The sequence below is a fragment of the Pan troglodytes genome, chromosome 14 (assembly GCF_028858775.2).
Source record: "Pan troglodytes isolate AG18354 chromosome 14, NHGRI_mPanTro3-v2.0_pri, whole genome shotgun sequence".
In the NCBI taxonomy this organism is placed as follows: domain Eukaryota; kingdom Metazoa; phylum Chordata; class Mammalia; order Primates; family Hominidae; genus Pan; species Pan troglodytes.
Genome location: NC_072412.2, coordinates 106,788,828 through 106,811,003, shown reverse-complemented (window position 1 = coordinate 106,811,003; position 22,176 = coordinate 106,788,828). Strand labels below are relative to the sequence as shown.

The window sequence follows — 22,176 nt, the reverse complement described above, 5'->3', positions numbered from 1 at the left end:
CTCTGCAATTTTTACTGTTGATTCAGTAGAAGACCCTGATGAGTTGACAGCACCAAAAGGCAATTCATAGCATCTATTAGTAAGAAGTCACTGTAGCCTCTTTGTTTAACTTTTATAGGTAAGATCTGGCTTGGAAAAATAGACTGGAAAGTATATTGTAAAAAAAAACAAAATTTTCCAATTGACTGTCATTATCAGTTAATAGATTATAGAATAGTAGACCTTTATAGGTGGAAGATATGTATTGTGTACTTCAAAGATGAAAGGAAATAATGTCTTTGAAAACACTGTCAAACTTTCAAAATTATGTATCTAAAAGAAATTCCTTAAAAAAATAGTTTATCCTTTATAATTTTTGAGCTTTATAAAAATGGAATCACACCATATATGACCAAACATTTTAAGTCATAAAGAATACACAGGAATTCTGGGCTGGGCACAGTGGCTCACGCCTGTAATCCCAGCACTTTGGGAAGCTGAGGTGGGTGGATCACCTGAGTTCAGGAGTTCAAGACCAGCCTGGCCAACATGGTGAAACCCCGTCTCTACTAAAAAATACAAAAATCAGCCAGGTGTGGTGGTAGGCACCTGTAATCCCAGCTACTTAGGAGACTGAGGCAGGAGAATCATTTGAACCTGGAAGGTGGGGGTTGCAGTGAGCCAAGATCGTGCCATTGCACTCCAGCCTGGGCAACAAGAGCGAAACTCTGTCTCAAAAAAAAGAAAACATAGGAATTCCGAAATTTAACCACTGTGATAGAAGTTGCTTTTCCTTGGGACAATAAGGCAGATTTCAAAATTATTATTTAAACTATTCTTTATATACTGCTTTATTATTTTTAAAGTATTCACATATATGTTATTTTGATTTTCAAAACAATCTTCGAGTGACAATGGGATTGCATATTTGAGAAAGGCTGGTCTCAGGACGGCTGCATGTTTTTCCCAAAGCCGTTAAGTAAGTCGGTGACTTAGACTCAGACCCTGTGAAAGCAGAGGCTGAGTACTTGGTTCTTGACCTCACTGATCTGCTGGCTTACAGAGCATCCTGGTCTGCATACTCAGCGATTCAATCTCTATCTTAAACGCAGTCCCTCAGCCATTCCTTCTAGAAAGGTGATCTCTTTAGAGTGAGAGCAGTGATGGAGGTGGCTGAAGTTACACCAGGGGGAGCAGCTTTGAAAAGCTCCTGGCTGATAGGCATGTACTAATGGGAGCAGGAGCTTTGTTGGCAGTGTCGAAGTCCCTTTGGAGGCTGTGTGAGGAGGAAACCCATTTCCCTGGGATATAGCTCTCTCCACAGGGCAGCTGGATGGCTAGGGGCAGCCATGGAGTATCAGATTCACCTAGGAATCGATATTTTTCCTAAGGGTTTCACAAAAAAAGACAGAGAGATGGAATTTGAAGAACTGGGAAGAGTGCGATTGAATGGAGGGATCTGAAATAAAGAAATAGCTATGGTCAATGGCTCTAACAAACAGTACTATATTTATACTCCAAATTCCAAATCCACACTATGTGTATTTAGGTACAATTTAGTTTAGCCACAGTAAGTTGTGGCTTCTGGAGCTTTTATTTACCATAGGATTTTAAATACATTTCATGTCATCTTCATTGGTTTTCCTTAACCCCTAATTCTCCACAAGATCTTCATCCCGTCAGTTATGACTTTGCCAACCAATATACTTTTTAGAAATGTAACCCCATCATTGGGTACGACCAGCATTTACTGTATATCAATATTATCCTAAATATTGCTGTAGCTTTGAATAGCTGAATTAAGTTTTAAATAAAAGCAAAGGAATTATAAAACAAAATATTAACGGATTATGAGGTCAGTGGGTTTTTCTGAAGATAAAACTATTCTACTAATTATTGCTGTTTGGGAAAAATAGAAACAAAGAGACTGAGTAGATGAATCATTAAGGCGATTAAAAACAGAAGAGAAGTCACTTTTGCACTCAGTGAATACCATCAAGGCAAGTCTTCTGTTTTAGGGCTGTCTTATAGTAAGATATAACAGGGACTCTCTCAATAAAAAGGTTGAGCTACTATATAAATCATCAAGTGGATTTTATTTTGAAAGCAACTTTTTTTGTAGAGAAAGAGTTCTTGAAACCAGTTAAAGATTTAAAAAGTAGATACAAGTTATGTTGTAAAATCAAAGTTATATGTGGATGATACGAGTTGTATTCCCCACCACATTTTGACATTTTTAGTGTATATATTTTTAAATGAAAAAATGTACATTTTACATGTATTTTAGTACAAACAAACAGTAAAAAAAAAGTCAGAAGTAATTTATCAAAACATATGTTTGCACAAAAACTTGTATATAAATGTTCGTAACAGCATTATTCATAGTAGCCAAAAGGTGGAAACAACGCAAATATCAACTGATAGATAGATAAAATGTGGTATATCCATTAATAAAATATTATTTGGCAACAAAAGGGAATGAATTTCTGATGCATACTACAACATGGATGACCCCTGGCCACATATTGCGTGATTCCATTTATAGAAAATATCCAGAGTACAAAAAGCCATAGAGACAGAAAGTAGATGTCTTTGATTTCCAAAGGCTGAGGGAGGGAGGAATGGAGAATGACTGCTAACAAGTATGTAGCTTCTTTTGGGGATAAAGAGAATGTTCTTAAATTAGATAGTGGTAATGGCTGCACAACCATGTGAATAAACTAAAACCCACTTAATCGTACACTTTAAAAGGTGAACTTTATGGTATGCAAATTGTATCTCAAAAACCTATTTCTTTTAAAAGTCAAAAAAAATAGTATAGACCCCTTCCATAGTTCCTTAGTCCTTTCCATTCTAGTCCTTAGAGTTACAGGTTTATTGTATACACTTTCAAGCATTTATATGCACACAAAAGCATATCTATGTGCTTGGGATATAGCAAAGGGATGGTACTATATATTCTACTTACTCTATTTTGACCAAAACCCAAGATGTTTAACCATTCTACTTTTTCTTAATATTTGACTATGTTTGAACTTAAATTGATATCCACACATACTAAAATACTGAGTCATCAAATTTCAAAGGTCATCCATGATATTTTTTAAGGGCTTAAAACTCCTTTGCATGATCTTTCAGCCTGTTTATTTCAGCATAGGAAAATACCCTTGCTTTGCCTTCACCTAACTCTAAGGAAGTCTATTAGAGATATTTAGGGTCAGAAATGGGTCCTTGGGGCTTGAGAGAGAAACGGATCTTCTGCTATTGATGATGTAGCTCTGCCATGACCCTACGGCATGGGTCCTCAGTGGCCCTGTGGGAAGCCTAGTGTAGGCAACATGGCCTAGCCCACCTATGTTGATGTTTAAGGGGTGCTAGGAACAAAAGAGAAGCTATGGAGACTTTTGCTTATCCCCCTTTCTTCCCTCTTTGGTGGTCTTATTTTTATCCGACGCTCTTAATCTCAACTTATAACCGGAAAATACAGCACCAAAGTGTGAGGGCATTTAGGGGAAAACTGTTATCTGTTTTGGAAGTAATACCAAGGAAGATCAGGGACAAATGCAGAACTGGAAGCAAGGACTAAGGTTGGATTTAGCAGGATTTCCTGAAAGATTGGATGTAGGATGTGAGGAAATGAGATGAACCAAAGATGTCTTCAGGGTCATTGGCCTGAATAACTTGAAGAATAGATTTGCCATTTTCTTGGCTGGGAAGGAGTGCAGAAAGAACAGGTTTGAAAGTGGGGCATGAGGAGTTTCATATGAGACATCAAATACTTGAGATTCCTGTTATCTAACATCTGTCCAAGTAAAAATGTGGAGTTGATTCTGGAGGTGGGGCTGGAAATATAACTGTGGAAGTCATCAGAACATACAAGGGATGTGAAGGCATTACCATGGATGAGATCAAGCAGGTAGTGAGTATTGAGATATAAGAAAAGATCTGAGGTCAAGTACTGGAGCTCTGTAACATTTAGACATTAGGAAATTGAAGAGAAACCAGCAAAGGAGCATGCAAAGGGTTGGCATTGGATTTTGTGGCTCTGTAGTGCAGTGCTCTGGCTCGTTTGGTGACTGAAAGATGCTTGTTCACTGCTTTTCTCTGTGTTTTCACCCGGAGCATCCCTGTGACATTTCTATATAGATATATTTATTTATACTCTAAGTTCTAGGGTACATGTGCACAACGTGCAGGTTTGTTACATATGTATACATGTGCCATGTTAGTGTGCTGCACCCATTAACTCGTCATTTACATTAGCTATATCTCCTAATGCTATCCCACCCCCCTCCCCCCACCCCACAACAGGCCCCAGTGTGTGATGTTCCCCTTCCTGTGTCCAAGTGTTCTCATTGTTCAATTCCCACCTATGAGTGAGAACATGCGGTGTTTGCTTTTTTGTCCTTGCGATAGTTTGCTGAGAATGATGGTTTCCAGCTTCATCCATGTCCCTACAAAGGACATGAACTCATCATTTTTTATGGCTGCGTAGTATTCCATTGTGTATATGTGCCACATTTTCTTAATCCAGTCTATAATTGTTGGACATTTGGGTTGGTTCCAAGTCTTTGCTATTGTGAATAGTGCCACAATAAACATATGTGTGCATGTGTCTTTATAGCAGCATGATTTATTTATTTATTTTTTCCAACTCTTTTTTTATTATACTTTAAATTTTAGGGTACATGTGCACAATGTGCAGGTTTGTTACATATGTATATATATGCCATGTTGGTGTGCTGTACCCATTAACTTGTCATTTACATTAGCTATATCTCCTAATGCTATCCCTCCCACCTCCCCCCCCCCACAACAGGCCCCAGTGTGTGATGTTCCCCTTCCTGTGTCCATGTGTTCTCATTATTCAGTTCCCACCTATGAGTGAGAATGTGCGGTGTTTGACTTTTGTCCTTGCGATAGTTTGCTGAGAATGATAGTTTCCAGCTTCATCCATGTCCCTACAAAGGACATGAACTCATCAATTTTATGGCTGCATAGTATTCCACGGTGTATATGTGCCACATTTTCTTAATCCAGTCTATCATTGTTGGACATTTGGGTTGGTTCCAAGTCTTTGCTATTGTGAATAGTGCCACAATAAACATACATATGCATGTGTCTTTATAGCAGAATGATTTATAATCCTGTGAGTATATACCCAGTAATGGGATGGCTGGGTCAAATGGTAATTCTAGTTCTAGATCCCTGAGGAATTGCCACACTGACTTCCACAATGGTTGAACTAGTTTGCAGTCCCACCAACAGTGTAAAAGTGTTCGTATTTCTCCACATCCTCTCCAGCACCTGTTGTTTCCTGACTTTTTAATGATCGCCATTCTAACTGGTGTGAGATAGTATCTCATTATGGTTTTGATTTGCATTTCTCTGATGGCCAGTGATGATGAGCATTTTTTCATGTGTCTGTTGGCTGCATAAATGTGTTCTTTTGAGAAGTGTCTGTTCAAATCCTTTGCCCACTTTTTGATGGGGTTGTTTGTTTTCTTCTTATAATTTGTTTGAGTTCATTGTAGATTCTGGATATTAGCCCTTTGTCAGATGAGTAAATTGCAAAAATTTTCTCCCATTCTGTAAGTTGCCTGTTCACTCTGATGGTAGTTTCTTTTGCTGTGCAGAAGCTCTTTAGTTTAATTAGATCCCATTTGTCAATTTTGGGTTTTGTTGCCATTGCTTTTGGTGTTTTAGACATGAAGTCTTTGCCCATGCCTATGTCCTGAATGGTAATGCCTAGGTTTTCTTCTAGGGTTTTTATGGTTTTATGTCTGACATTTAAGTCTTTATTCCATCTTGAATTAATTTTTGCATAAGGTTCCTCATACATTCCTGTTGTGCTTTCACCCTCTACTCTCTGGTTCTCACCCTGTTCTCATATATCCAAGGAAGATGATACACTCTAATTAGAAACCACAGCTGAACTCAGCTCATTATTTTCAAAATCTTTCGTCTCCATTAGGTAAAAATCATTGCAGTCTGTTTATTCAATATGTTTTCTTTTCCACTTAAATTCTGTTCATGCAGAGACTGATTCCTGGGAACATCAATGTGCTGGCAACTTTGACTTTGTAATTTCCCTTTTGTTGCCCCACTCAACTGCATGGCTGATCTCCATTCATTTGTTCACTTCCAGAGCCTACTGTTGGCAATCTGATTTTTCTTCATAGTTTCCCATTAAAATTCACTAGAGATGCTTTTGATTTACTTATTTCTTCCCTGGCAGGGTAGAGTTGCTTGTTCCAGATCACCTCATAGCAAACTGGACCATTCTCAAGTAAACTGCTCATCCCTGGTGCAGTTATCAGCAGGGAGGCATCTGCAGCATTAACAGTGATTGACCCGTATAGTGATGTTTAATATGTGATAATGTTACTAGCAGCAAACAAAATAGCACTTGTAAACACAGTTGTTTACTCATACTTACATGTATAGGTTTGGACTTGAGGGGTAAAATAGCAAAATAGAGCAAAATTACCCAACTCCCCTGCTAATAAAACCTAAGGAAATGAATAAAATGACCCGATAAAATTATACCAGCATAACTACAGTAAGGAAGAGCTACAACTTCATGCCATTTTCTCTGAGTAGCAGCTAGGAGGAAAGAAAAGAAGAGAAAGATGAAGGAGGAGGAAAAGGAAAGGGTCGCGGAGGAGGAGAAGAGAATGAGAGAGAACATGAATATTCTAGGCTCATCCCTTAAGACTGTCTTCTGGAAGAAGTTAAGAAGAAATAAACTTGGAAAAACAACTAAACCGTATACTCAAATTCCCCAATCTGTGAAGTCTGTGGCCAAAGGGCTGTGCAGAGCCCTGGAAAGTGATAAGAACCACTCATGTATAGAAGCCACTTGTTCCAGAGGCAAAATAATCCACTAGATCTCACCATTTTTATTTTTTTCAGCTGAGAAGGCTTGAGAGTGAAGGCAAAATGTCATACCTTCTGAAAATGAATCATCTCCCATTCTGCTACAAAAATGTAGCATAATGAAAATATGAAGAGACAAAAACAGAAGCTTCAAGAGTACAGGAAGCTCAGGATAAAGAGGGGTGTCGAAAGCCCCAGGAGTTGTCCTATTCGCCCATACAGAGAACCAAAACCAACAGGAGGACATTGACTTCTCCCTCACCTGGAGTCAGTGGAGTGGGAATGATGGCTGGAGAGAGGCCAGTGAATTTGGGGAAGTGAACACTTAGGACTGATTAGTTCTGGCTGCAATAAAGATTTCCTGAATCTACCTGAATTGAAGAAATATCTGAAGCCTGATATTTCAAGCATAATTGCCCATACACAGCCTCAGCTAATACTTCTCTCCCTGTACCCCTCTCCTCATACTGAAACAGTAAAACACAGAGAAGAAAACCTCGTTGATAAATTGAAAAAGGGCGCTAATGAGTGGGATGAGATATCTGGAATAATTCTCTGCCCCTGTATTAGAAAGAATAAAAGATCTAGATAATAATGTTAAAAGTGGAAATTTTGGCAACTGTGGAACCAGTCTAGAAAGAAATTAGTTCAAATTAAAACAGGTAATGAGAGGACCCCAAGAATAATATCTATGAGAGTAAGAATCAAATGGTTTCTGGGCAATTGATGGTTTAAAGAAAGAACATCTGTAGGATAGTAAGAAGGGTTTATTCTAAATGATAAGTGTAATGTGTGAGAATCTGGAAGCTACTTGAGATAGAAGAAAGAAAGAATATATTTATTTTCCCAGTGAGACATGTGAAAAATAGTCAGAAAATCTCAGCAAAAACAAAACCAAACCAAAAATTGTATTAAAAAAACAATGGCTCAAATAACGTGAGTTAAATTGGCCCAGATTCTGAGCAATTAATGGAAAGTAAGGAAGGTTCCATTTAATCTTGACCATTTACTGTCTAATAGAGTCTTGGAGGGGGAAGTATAATTTTAGAACATTACCTGGCCCAAGAGTGAGCAATGTTTTCATAGGAAACATTGACTATCAACATATTGATTATCAACCTGCTGAGAAGCACGGATGACCCAATTATGATAGAAAAACAAAATGTAAATATTGTCAAACTTGAGGATATAAATGTATACATGACACAAGATGGAAAATGAAAGCAGAGAGAAGAGGTGACCTGACAAGTGGCAATGGTAATACCTTCATCTCACACTGGAAGGGGTCAAGTCTTTCTAGTTTGATGGAAAAAGAAATCGAGATTTACATACAAATTTGGGAGTGGTTAAGGGAAGTGGGGAGTGATGTTGTGCCTGAATGAAATCTTCACATATCATAGCACAAGTCTATGTCTAAAGTGGATAAATCAAGAAATCCTAAATAGGGATAGGCATAACGCCATCAGAAGTGAAAACAAAAAATTCCTGTCTCATTACTTATACCAAAATAAATTTCAGATTTAAACTGATTTAAACAGCCAATTCAGGTTCAACATGTTTAAAATAATAAAGCAAGGAAAGTGTCAAACTACTGCATAAAACCACGGGTAAATTTATGTCTAATCATGCAGTGAGAGAAGTCTTTTTAAGCAAAATAAAAACACTTAAAAGGAATGACAAATTAGACCACACTGAAATTTAAAACTGATCTTTGCAAAAATATAAGAAATGTATAGGGGAAAATGCACTGAACATACGTGGCAGATAAAAGATGGGTTTTCTTCTTTGTAAAGAGTTGGTGGAAACCAATAAAGAAAATAAAACGGTCAACAGGGCAGAAAAATGGAATAACATGCGAATAAGTAGTTCAGAGAAACAACTTCCTCTCTGCCTTCTTTCCACTGAAACTCTACTCCTGTGCATTACTGAGGTCAGTTGCTTCATTTTCCCAAAACTGTTCTTGATTTACCCAAGAGGACTAAATTGGCTCTTCTCTGTTGCCCCTCAGTAGTTTAACCATATTTTGCTTACACACCAAAGTTACTATTCTTCCCTTTCTTTTTATTTTCTTTTTTCTTTTGAGATGGGATCTTGCTCTGTTGTCCAGGCTGGAGTGCAGTGGCACAATCTCAGCTCACTGAAACCTCCGCCTCCCAGGTTCAAGCGATTCTTCTTCCTCAGCCTCCCGAGTAGCTGGGATTACAGGTGACCATCACCACACCTGGCTAATTTTTGTATTTTTAGTAGAGACGGGGTTTCACCATGTTGGCCAGGCTGGTCTGGAACTCCTGACCTCAAGTGATCTGCCCGCCTTGGCCTCCCAAGGTGCTGGGATTACAGGCGTGAGCCATCACGCCCAGCCAGTATTCTTCCTTTCTGAGAATTGATCCTGTTCATCTTTTTCTTCCCCTCTCAATTATACAATTCTTAAGGGAAGAAACTATGTCTTACTCCACTCAATCCCCAATGCATCAAACCTTTAGTAACCACTAATAATCCTTGTTTGAATAAATAAAGAGCACAGGCCCTACAGACAATGTAAGTCAGTAAGTGCACTTGAGTCACTATCTCAAGCACACTACCATTTGAATTTAAATTTCTGGATAAAAATCTCCACAAAACTGATAAGGCACCCTTCAAGCAGGACACAAGTTAATTTTCAGCCTCTAATAGAAGTATTTGTTGGCACTACCTTTCATTGGTTTATTCATTTCAGCAGCCATAAACACACAGATCCCATTGTCACAGAAAGCCTTGTTCACAAATATAATTTAGTGCATCTCACAATATGAGCTTGCAGGTGGTTGAGCTGTGTGGAAATTAGATTTTTTGTTCTCCCGAGACTCTGAAATGAAAAGAGGATAACCCCAGTGCTCTTGCCCACATCGCTTATCTCACAACAACAGATTACAATCCCATAACTCCACGTTCCCAAGCATCTACTGTGTTGATCAAATGTAATGCAACAGATGAAAAAACATCAGCTGGTTCATGCCCAAGACAGCTGAAAGGTGCACTTACATTTTTAGTCTCCAGATACCAAAATAAATCTGTTGGGCTTAATCATGAGTTGTCCTGCTACTTTTGGGGAAAGAAAGCCATGGCCAATGAAATTTCTTTTATACTGGCAGGCATTTTGACTCTTCACCTATTGCTGTTGAATCTCCAGGATATGTACATGTTTTCACACTGATACCTTCATTGAAGAAAATACAGCAATCTGATATTTTTATGTGAATCATCTTTGGAATTCGTGTTCCTCACCTTTGGATACAATAAATATTCAAGAGAAAAAAAATACAGGAAAAAAATAATTGCCCTCAATGATGAGTTCTGAAATACTTATAAGGATAAGTGATGTGTTGAAAAATTCTCAAAAGCAATTTTAGAAGGAATAATTTTTGCAGAGAGTGGCTGTCTCTTGGGCACCATGGCAAGAAAAATAGTATATTGCCCTTGGTGATGCTGGGGTCAAGTATCAATACAACATGCTTCATATTTTCATGAACAAAACACTTCTTCATAAGGTAATGAGATTATAGAAAAATCAACTCAAGGTAAAAATAATTACTTTGCACATGGACAAAGGATAAGTGGAAGAACTTATCTTCTAGTTTGTGGTTCATTTAACAATTAATTGCTCCTTTTTCAAATAGGTCCACTGTGTTCTGGGCCTTGAACAGTGTACCTCTAAGAAAGCTTGTTATCCTTACTGAAGGAAATTACAGTTAGGTCGCTTCTCAGCCTTTTGGCTAAGATCAAGTGTGAAAATTATACTTAGATTACTATGTAATTAGGCCTGGTGGATCCTGGGTAGACTTCACTGAATGCAGGATGCAATATTTGGAAAAGTACTTACTTTGGAGTCCTAATGCCTGGGTGTTACTTCTATTAGTGCCAGAAATTAATAGCGTGACTTTGGGATAATCACTTAACATCTTTGAGCCTCATTTTCCTTATCTTCAAAAAAAAAAAAAAAAGAAGGAATCAGATTAAATCATCTTTACCAGATTAGGTCTATCTTTAGGTCCCCCAGTGTAACTGGGTTTCTGTCTTGGTCTCAGTCCATCTTTGCATTATCCTGGACTTTATTTATTGGAATCCCAATATCTGAGAATTCAATTTATGTCTTTATTGTACTGAAGTCTATAAAGATGTTTTTAAAGAGTCACTAGACTCCAGTGGGGCAACTTGCTCCAGATATCATCATAGTTTCATTAAAAAGTATTTATTGACTACTAATGTGTATAGGATACATGAGTTGGAGACTCACAGATACACATATATTTAATTAGAAAAATATGTAAGAATGAAACTAGCCAAAGATCTTGGCAGAAAGTGTATGAGATTTTTAGATTGGCTGGCCTTTGTTGGAATGCTCTATTTTTTATTTTTTGTTTGTTTGTTTGTTTGTTTGTTTGGTCTTGGCTTCTTCCATGATCTTGACCCTGTGCCTTGAAACTTTTTTTAAATCATGAAAAATGTGTTTGTCTTCAAGCTGTCCAGTGTAGCAATGTCACTTAGAAATATTTCTTTTTTAAAGAGTCCCATGTTTTTAATATGATAGCTAAAATAATATGATAGAAAGGTACCATAAAAATAAAATTAAGGTTATTGTTCTTTTATATGCCTTAGACAAGTGTAATTCACTATAAAAATAAGTTTCTCTTAGCAGCAGAAACAAAGAAAAACTAATCTGTTGAAAATGTTGGATAGCTTGCTGAAAGGAAAAAAATTAACGGCAAAAACCAAAGATCTTGAATTTGTTTCTAATTTGCTCAACAGCATTTACTGCGAACAAAACTAATTTTAATTCAGGGTAATTATTTTCTTATTCCACATCAAATAGTTAAATATCACATTTTTAAGATCTTTATTCTCGTATCTTTCCTATGTGTTGAATCAAGACTGTTCTTGCCCTGATCAGATAAAAATCAATAATATTGAGATCAAAGTCTTCAAACATCACATGCTAATTTGAAGTTGTATGCAAGCCTAAAGCTAGTGTGTAATACCTTTGTTCTTTTCCTCTTAGGCATTTATGTCCATGTTCCAGATCCTCACCCAGGAAGGATGGGTGGACGTAATGGACCAAACTCTAAATGCTGTGGGACATATGTGGGCACCCGTGGTTGCCATCTATTTCATTCTCTATCATCTTTTTGCCACTCTGGTGAGTTCAGCATTTTTTTTCAATTATATCTTGGAATTTATAATGGGATGAACATCAACAGATATTTGGCCTATTGTCAATTTCAAAATGGGAGCTGAAGGACTAATGCAGACTAGTCTGGTTGGATGAGATCCCTCCTTCCATTCTAAGTTTCTGCACATCAAAGAACTGCTTGATTTGTTAAGTTAGATATTTTCTCCATCAGGTACTAGTGTTTGCAAGAGGGAAAACAAGACAGAACAAAATGAAAATCTCACATTTACATACCAATTTAAGTATCCCCAAGCATTCACACCTAGATGATCTCAGGATCAAACCGGAACTCCATTATTATTTTTTTTCTCATGTAGAGACACTGTCTTCAGTTTCACTGCATCCTCTTCACAGCTGTAATTAAACTGAAGACAGAAGCTATAGACCTCAGGGTGCAGTCAGTTAATTAGAAATCAGCACAGTGTTTTTGTGCTATGTGCGACTGGAAAAAAACACATGAAAAAAATAAAACACATTGCTGCAAATATTGTAAAAGCACAAGAAACCTGAATACCAAAGTCCAGTAAGAACCGACTTCTGTCACACAAGCAGATTTTTCTCTTCAATATACTTCCATTAAAAACAAAGAAAAAATGTTATGAAATGCAGCCTGTGACTTACTAAGGAAGGTAATACCAAATGCTCATCTCTATGTAATAAATTTGTTCATATTTAAGAAGCAAACCTGAGTTCTAACATCACGTTAGAAGTTCCAAGTTGAGGACTCAAATGTTTCCCTTTATCAGGAACACAAGAAATAAATACAACTGCTACTATTGTTTTTGGCAATATGTCTTACAGTTACAAAATATCTTACAATATTATTGCTAATCTTTGGAACACCCGATTAGATAGTATTCCCAGTTAACAGATGATAAAACTGAGACTCAGAAGAGTTTAGCAATTTATCTGATGTCACATGGAATGTAAATATGACCAGAGTGTTCCCAGGTCTGTCTGATCTAGATTTGGTCCTTAGTCTTGCAGCTAATTATTATTGCTTCCCGGGATAATGAAGTTTAAAGTTGTCTGAAAAAAATGTCTTTGTCAAATCAAACTTCTGCCAAAGAATCACTCACATCAAACAAATTACATATAATCTCTAAGGTCAGTTTTAATTCTAAATATCTATGAATGAAATAAGTCCTTGATAAACTAGATATAACTTAGAAGTTGTGTTTGCTATAGACAGACAGAGGCTTTCAAAACTAAGACATGTCCACCAAAAAGTTAATGAGAATTCATTGTTACGTGGTGTGAAGTCATGGGCTCAAACAGTAGAACTACATAGACATAGTTTTGGCCTTTTTATACGTGGAGTTGACTTTTAAAACATTCACGAAAGATAGGAACATTGTGCAATAGGAATGGAAGCCTGGCTTGCAAAGCTGAATCTGGCTGTGCTGGTGTTTGCACAACACTTAGCCCTGGGGTCTTTGCATCTTCCCTTCCAGGACCTTTAAGCCTGTGCCATTTATTCATTCATCCATGCATTTACACATCATTTATGCGTTCAGCTAAGTTTATTAAGCTACTTGTGTTTAAGTTACTCTAAAACTATGGAATTGCTCAGACTGTTGATTGTGGGTTAAATGCAGGATAGATTTCACTGAAATCATCTATGTCAGGGAATATCAATCTAATTATTTTATAGTAATCAACCTAATCGTTTTCCTAATAAAACAACAAAATGGTTTACTTTCCTCACTGAAAATGTTTCACACGCAGATATACGTTTGATTCTTAAATCAGAGACACAAAAAATGAAAGCTGGAAGAAAAAACTAGCCTATTAAATTATTTAGTAAAGTAATATTTTTTCAAGTGAAAATTCTACTGGGGTCACTAATATAATAAAATAAAATTTTATAACTGGTATATAGCCTTCTTGGGCAATCTAAATCTTCTTTATGGGCTAAAATATGGCATTGGTTATAGAACACTTAAAGTTCATCCAAGGACTCCTGGGGTTCACCTGAGGCTTTAGGAATCCACAGAGCACAAGATGAAAACCAATCTCTAATTCTACTCTTTCCACTTACTGATTTAAGTATCTACCCAAAACATCTGTTCTAACTTTTTTATTGCAATTTTCAAACAACAGTTATAAGTTAAAACTGAAAATTGAAATAACTTGTTCTTTTATTCACACTTTTTAAAAGTCTGTAAGGCAATTGAGAATTCAGAAGTCTACATGTTAACGAGAACAGTTTGGTAAATGCGGTGTCGTACAAGACTATGAAATTGGGGGGGCAAAAATCCAGATTCAGGTTCTAGCTCTGCTGGTCACTCGATATCTGATTTCTGAAGACTCACATAACTTCCCTGATCTCTCTGTTGTTTGTATTGGAAAGTGAGGATAATAATTCACAATACACCCAGTTTCCAAGGTTGTCATGTATCTGCGAGTTAACCCTGTATTTCTGAGGATGTTTTAGAGCACCAGCACTGAGCCCCTTTAAATGTAGATAAGACGGTTTGTGCATTTAAAGCCATATATTAATAAATGTTAAATTTATATTATGTTCAGATATTTTTAATTTATGCAATTTATTAGGGTATCATTTATGCCCCTTCCTGAATTAATTTCCACTCTTCTTGTTTCTCTCCTTCCCTATACCTCTTCTCCCAGACAATGACTATGATAATTTTAATATAAATTCATTTTCCAATTTTTAGAACATATTTCACTAAATTTAACATTCTGTCATTCAGTAGAAGACTCAGTTTGTGTAACACTAAAGAGAAAAACAATTAAACTATACACATAGAGGATAAGGTGCATCCCTACTTCAGAGTTTTTAAAAGGTGAAAGTAAATGTGCATCTTAAAATCAATGAAATGCAGAGGTTTCCCACACATATATGCATCCATTAAAAATATAGTATTTAGGGCCAGCACGGTGGCTCATGCCTGTAATCCCAGCACTTTGGGAGGCTGAGGCAGGTGGATCACCTGAGGTCAGGAGTTAAAGATCAGCCTGGCCAACATGGTGAAACCCTATCTCTACTAAAAATACAAAATATTAGCCAGGCATGGTGGTGAGCACCTGTAAGCCCAGCTACTCAGGATACTGAGGCAGGAGAATCACTTGAATCTGGGAGGTGGGGGTTGCAGTGAGCCGAGATCATGCTGTTGCACCCCAGCCTGGGCAACAACAGTGAAACTCCATCTCAAAAAAATATATATATATACACACACACAGACACACACACACACACACGTGTGTGTGTGTATATATGTGTATATATGTATATATGTGTATATATGTATATATGTGTGTATATATGTATATATATGTGTGTGTATATATGTATATATATGTGTGTGTATATATATGTATACATATAGTATTTTAAACTTAAGGTTACCATCTAAATACATTTTATGCCCAAAATTCTGAAGATTAATATTAAGTTTTCTTAGTTTGCAAAGCACTGCTCCAGTCAACTGATGGCCATCCCTAGGGGAGTGGTCTGGTAATACATACTTCTCTCCCTATAAGTCCATGCTGGGGCCAAGTTATACATGGTCATGTGTTTCCCTCCTTATCAATTATTTGTGGCAGCAATTTTTAGAACAAATGGTATCAAACTCAACATATATTCTGCAGTTAAATTTTTCACTGGCTATTTTTTTCTGAGATCTTTTTATCTTACTCCACATGAAGCTAATTTGGTCATTGTTATAGAGAGCCATATGGTACTCCGCGGACTGTGAATATGCCATATTTGTTTATCAGTTCCCTTTCTGATGGCTATTTAGGCTGTTTTCCAACGTTGTACTTTTATAATGCTGCAATACATTTATGTATCGTGCCCACTTATGTGAATTTCTCTAGGATATATGTCCGAAAGTAGAATGCTTGGATCTTAGGTACTGCCCAAATTGCTCTATACCAGGGAGCTGCAAGCCCAGATACCAAATCCAGCCCACCACCTGTATTATACAACCTGTGAGCTAAAAATGGTTTCTATAATTTAGTGGTTATACAAGTACCCACAGAATATCCTCAGTATTGCCTCATGACCCTCAACGTCTAAAATGTTTACTGTCTGGACCTTTAAGAAAACACTGTGGACTCCTGCTGTATAGATAAATTGTGCTAATTTACCCTCCCAAGTGCAATAGTTGAGAATTCCTGTGTTCTTACACTCTTACTTAGACGTCACATTGTTTGACATGTGAGGTTTTGGCAATCTTATGAGTGAACACTGGTATCAATTGGGCTTGCATTTTTGCATTTCCATAATTATTAATAAGGGAGCACCTCTTACTATGTTTATTGACCATCTTTTTTGTGACGCAATTGTTTGTTTTACCTATTTTCCTAAAAACTAATTTGTCTTAACTCATTTATTGGATATTTATTGGATATTAATCTCTTGACTATTACATGTGTTGCGAATATCCTCTCTTAGGCAGTATTTTGTCTTCCAGTTTGTCTGTGATGTCTTTTGACATTCTATATATTTTTATTTCATTTTTAGTTAACAAATAATAATTGTATATATAGTAGTCCTCGTTTGTCCCCGAGGGAAACTTTCCAAGATTCCCAGTAGATACCTGAAACCATGGATAGTACAGAACCCTATATATACTATGTTTTTTCTTATACATACATAACTTTGATAAAGTTTAATTTATAAATGAGGCATAGTAAGAAATTAACAACAATAATAACAAAATAGAACAGTTATGACAATATGCTATAATAAAAGTTATGTGAATACGCATTCTCTCTCTGTCTCCATCTCTCCTTTTCAAAATGTCTTAATATTTTCAGGCTGTGGCTGACCACAGGGAACTGAAACTACAGAAAGTGAGACAGTGGATAAGGGGGGGCCTACTGTATTTATGGGGCACAACGTGATGTTTTGATACACGCATACATTGTGGAATGATCAAATTAGGTCAAAACTATCGGTTTTTGACTGATGGTCTGTATTTATTTTGACCTCATGCTTAAGGAATTCTTTCCCACCTGAGGTAATACAAATATTCTCCTATATCTTCTTCTAATTGTTTATAATTTTTGCTTTTCACCTTTAAGTCTTTAGCTCATCTCTACTTACTAGTTAGATATAGCATAAGCTAAATGAAATATACTGTTTAAATAAAACTCAAATCAATTTTTCTCAGATTTATATGAGAAACTGCAAGCTTTAGAATATTTATTTGATTTATCTGATTATGAAGTCTAACACAAAAAAGGTAAACTGTTCAAACTTTTAAATTTCTAAATTATTTTTAAATGATACATAATTTAATAAGAGGGAACACTGTATAACCAAATTAAAACAAAGATTATCACTTCTATACTACCCAAAAAAAGTCTAATACTGAAGTCACTTCCCCAGTTCACAAAAAATTTTGCTTAAAACATGATCAGCAGTTGTTTTTCTTTTCCTTTATACCCTTAGACTAACAGTTACTGTAATGGGCTTTATGAAGTGAGTTCAATTTGATTTCATACAGTTTTACTGAACCTCTACTACCACGTGCAGGTACTAACCTACGTCCTGGCCAAAGTGGGAAAGAGCTTAATTCATGTCCTCTTAGGGGCTACAAATAATTGGAAATTAGCCATAACGAACACAGACAGGCTAACCAACAAACAAATGAAACCGGTGGTTCCAAGGCCTGAAGATGCAAATGGTAAGAGAGGCATGTGTACATTGCTACTTGCTATGTGATCAATAAACATCCGCTTCCCAATTGTTCCCAATCTGCCTTATGAGAAATATCAAAAGTAGTGGCAGTGAAACAGCTGGAGATAGTCTGTGGGCTAACATATAAACACATGCGTGAGGGTGACAGGTCTGTGTTACACACACATTGCATGCCCCTAAAAACTAAACTTCACAAGTTAAAATATTCCATAAGCCTGTCTTTAGAGCTGAACTTACCTTAAAATGAGCATTTTTGTTTAATTGTATGTTTCCTTTTACAAAATGCTACAATGCATTTTAACCCAAATGGGTGAGAAGGAAAAAAAAAAGTAGTCTGTGTAAACATACAGGCTCTGATGTGTCTTTGTTCACACCGAACAGTGGTGCCATACAACTTGGTGAGTTCCTGATTTAGTCTTCCCAGGGACAGGCATGTGCCAAGCAGCGAAAAATAAAATGTGTGGTTGCAGCTTGTTCTGGAATAAAGAACAGCAGGCTATTTCATCACCCCTGGGGGCACCAATTTTCAGCCCACAATGAAAATCAAGCTGAAGTATATAGCAAATGCATATTCATAACCTCCACGTATTGTCCCTTTCAAACATCTCTCTCTTCCGCCAGGTATGTATTCTGTATTTCTGTCCTGACTGATTGCAGTTTATTGAATGCTTGTTAAATTCATCTTTTTCCCCACCTTTGCCAATGATTTGGGGATAAGGACTATGGAAGACCTAACAAGTTGAAAGACTCCATTTTTCCTGCAATGTTTTTCTGTCTATTACTGTTTCAAAGGAAAGCCCTGTGATGTGAATACTGAGAAGAGAGAAAATGTAATTAAGCGTTCATTGTGGGTAGTCTTTTTGTTACCTTTGAAGTGCTGAAATTAACACAGCAATCTCTTGATTTTGCCTCGGTAGTGGCAGCTTGCTGAGAATAGTCATATTTTGCTGACACAAATGGGCATTCCAAAGTGTAAATTAAATAACTTGATTGTATAGAATTCATTTAAAAGTGCATCTGTGTTGAACGTATCCCATTTTACACTGCGCTGATTACATTTGACTTTTTGTTGACCCATATAAAAAGTGAAATTGTTTCATACCACAGGCGGCAAGACAGCTTAGGATAGGGTGATTATAAATGGTAAAAAGGAAAAGAAAAACACAAGAGTGTGGGACATTGATTCCTGCTGTGTTTCTAGTGTATATTTGAAAATAATTTAAAGATAGAAATTATTAATAAAGTTCACAGCAAAGAAGAAAATAAGATTAAAGGTGAAATTTCAGCTAAAGGGACATCTTTAAGCTATATAAAAGGAAAAAATCATAAAATTAAACTTTATAAAAAGATAGAAAAATGAAAAGGGAAAGCTATATAGGGTAAGGTCATGGCTATCTGCAGAGTCAGAGAGAATGTAAAATAGGATATGTTGCTACAGGGAGAGAAATTTTCAACCAGAAAATCCATTGTGAATGACAAGGCTGCCCTCTTGCAAAAATAAATCACACTTTTCAGCTGTTTGAATCATGATAATCCAAAAGTCTTATTCTGAGGGAATGAGAACTACATTATGTTAGACAAAATGATCTGCATCACAACAAAATTGGAAGAAATAATTATACTTGTAAATGCAACTATTTCAGTAATTTATTGAATTTGACTGAAATTCATTGTAGTTAAACAGAAAAAAAATAAATATATCTGTGGTCACATGTATAAAACTTAAACAGAGCAAATAACTACCACAGCATTAACTGAAGTGAATCTGGGCTGTTTCAGAGGAGAAAAAGAAAAAGGAGGTATTAGAGAAAGAGGAGCGTCATAAAGAATATTAGAGAAATCAAACGCCTGTGAGACCCTGGTCCAGGTACCAGTTTGAACCTGGAAAATTACGCTTTTGAAATCCACTAAGCTGAAAGGTCAAAATTCTATTATGTCATTCATAAATATTCTGAGAGAGACTTCCCAGACTTCAGCAGGCCTGATAATGTGGCATTTTCCACACTGAATGCATTGTCAATGCTAAACATACCTTAGCAATGGGCATTATAATCTGAGGGAAATAAAGAATTAGATATCTGAAATACATTGTTATTCTCCACTTTTTCATTGACATCACTGATTCATAATGTATCAATATCGATCATAAAATTAAAAAGTGGATACATACATCAGCTGTATATTACACAGTAGAACAAATGCTGTGTTGCATATTAATATGATCAAATGCTATAGACCTGTTAAAAGTGCCAAATAGTAAATGCATGAAAAAATAGATATTTGGCTTTCTTTTTTACAGCATTGTACAAACTAAACACCACTGTGTTGAAAGCATACATGTACTTAGTTAGCAGGGTTCAAGAGGAGATGAAGGGTGGTGTCATTAGCCTTTTTCCCCTGAAATTATATCATTAAAAAAAATAGGGACATAGTATATCCTGTTGCATTATAAATTGAAATATCGGGCCAGGTGTGGTGGCTCCCCCTATAATCCCAGCACTTTGGGACGCCGAGGCGGGTGGATCACCTGAGGTCGGGAATTCCAGACCAGCCTGATCAACATGGTAAAACCCTGTGTCTACTAAACACACAAAAATTAGCCTGGTGTGGTGGCAGGCACCTAAAATCCCAGCTACTTCGGAGGCTGAAGCAGGAGAATCACTTGAACCCGGGAGGTAGAGGTTGCAGTGAGCTGAGATCGCACCACTGCACTCCAGCCTGGGTGACAGAGAGAGACTCTGCCTCAATCAATCAATCAATCAATAGAAATATCACATAAATCTAAATATTAAGAAATAAATAATGCAAAGCAAATTAGTTGCATAATTTAGAACAGTCAAAGCACAAAGGTAAAAGTGTTTTATACATATGATGACACTCTTGTGATTCAATGTGGCAAGTCCCTGTAAAATTCCTTTATTACATCAATACCGTTTTAATATGAACCTGTAAATCACATTTAGTGGCTATAGAAAAACCTTTTGGCACAGCAACATGTGGCAGTGTAGGTAAACATTAGCTGAAGGTAATACGCAGACATCGCTGTAATGGGTTCTGATTACTAATGAGCATTACCTCAGCTTTCTGTAAAAACAGAACAAATGAGAACACTCAGAGAACTGAAAAATGGTTCTTCCTTTCAGAATGAGGGCTTGTCACCCACTCCCATGACTTTCCATACCATGTGTTGGCAAGTGTCTGACACCCAGGTCGACCTGCTCTTTCAGTCCAAATCCACATTGCACTGGGTTTGTAGGAAAATACTGTATCATTGATAACATAAATTAAATATGATGGACACCAAGCTGCCATTCTTCCTTCACTTCTACCCTTTATCGCAGTGGTTATTGTCACCTTATTAGAGTCTGTGAGAAAAGAACCGCAAAGTCATTCTCACCTCCTGGCAATCAGCTACAGACTCACCCTGCACCTCCTGAATCTTCTGTTTCCATTGCAAAGACACAGCCAAAGCCTTCGGTCAGACTTCAGTCATCTCTCACCCGGAGTGCCAGTTGCCACCTTATCACAGTGCCCTACATGCCAGGGACAGTTTGATGAGGATCAATCTGAAAGTCCACATTCAAATGGGGCTTCGGCGGAAACCAATCCCCCCACCACACACGTACATCTTGAACCAGCTTCTGTTTTGTAAGTTTGTGCTTTTGTCATGCCACTGTCAAATTAATTGAAAAATGATGCCTAAACAAAGATATTTGCTGAATAAAATTAGGTTTATGCTACTTTCAAGCAAACTTCAAACTTTATTATATTATTCTTAAATTTGTTGCCTCCCCAAGAGTTTGTTCTAATTCTGTAAGTTTGGGCCTTCCTGTTGTGAAGTCACGCAGCATTTTCCCAGAGAACCAAAGCTCTTCCTTTAGGAGTCTTGTCTTCTCCTATCCACAGCAAATATCAAACGCATCTGCCGTGAGGAGTCAGTGCAGCTGGCATGCCGTGGCTCTCTCTGTCCTGCTCTGAGGGTGGCTTTTCTCTGTTTATCCCAAGGAAAAAGTATATAGCAGTTTCTTGTTTAACCAATGTAAGAAAACATTACATATCTTTTTTTTTTTTTTTTTTTGAGATGGAGTCTCGCTCTGTTGCCCAGGCTGGAGTACAGTGGCACGATCTCGGCTCACTGCAAGCTCCGCCTCCCGGGTTCACACCATTCTCCTGCCTCAGCCTCCAGAGTAGCTGGGACTACAGGCACCCGCCACCACGCCCGGCTAATTTTTTTGTACTTTTAATAGAAACGGGGTTTCACCATGTTAGCCAGGATGGTCTCGATCTCCTGACCTCGTGATCTGCCGGCCTTGGCCTCCCAAAGTGCTCGGATTACAGGCGTGAGCCACTGCGCCCGGCCAGAAAACATTATATATCTAATAACATTTTGTCAAACTGCACTTAACCTTGTCTAGTTACTATTTCAGTGAGCCAGTTTATT

The 22,176-nt window shown here is 37.1% G+C and overlaps 1 protein-coding gene across 9 annotated transcripts in view; it reads left to right on the top strand.

Moving 5' to 3' along the window:
- The window catches only part of NALCN (sodium leak channel, non-selective), a 363,838-nt gene that overhangs the window by 211,772 nt on the left and 129,890 nt on the right, over nucleotides 1–22,176 (top strand). For all 9 annotated transcript variants that reach the window (XM_024348325.3, XM_001149573.6, XM_009427188.5 and 6 more), the window contains one exon: nucleotides 11,894–12,031. In XM_024348325.3, coding sequence (XP_024204093.1) covers nucleotides 11,894–12,031 — 138 coding nt within the window. The remainder of the gene's footprint in view (nucleotides 1–11,893; nucleotides 12,032–22,176) is intronic.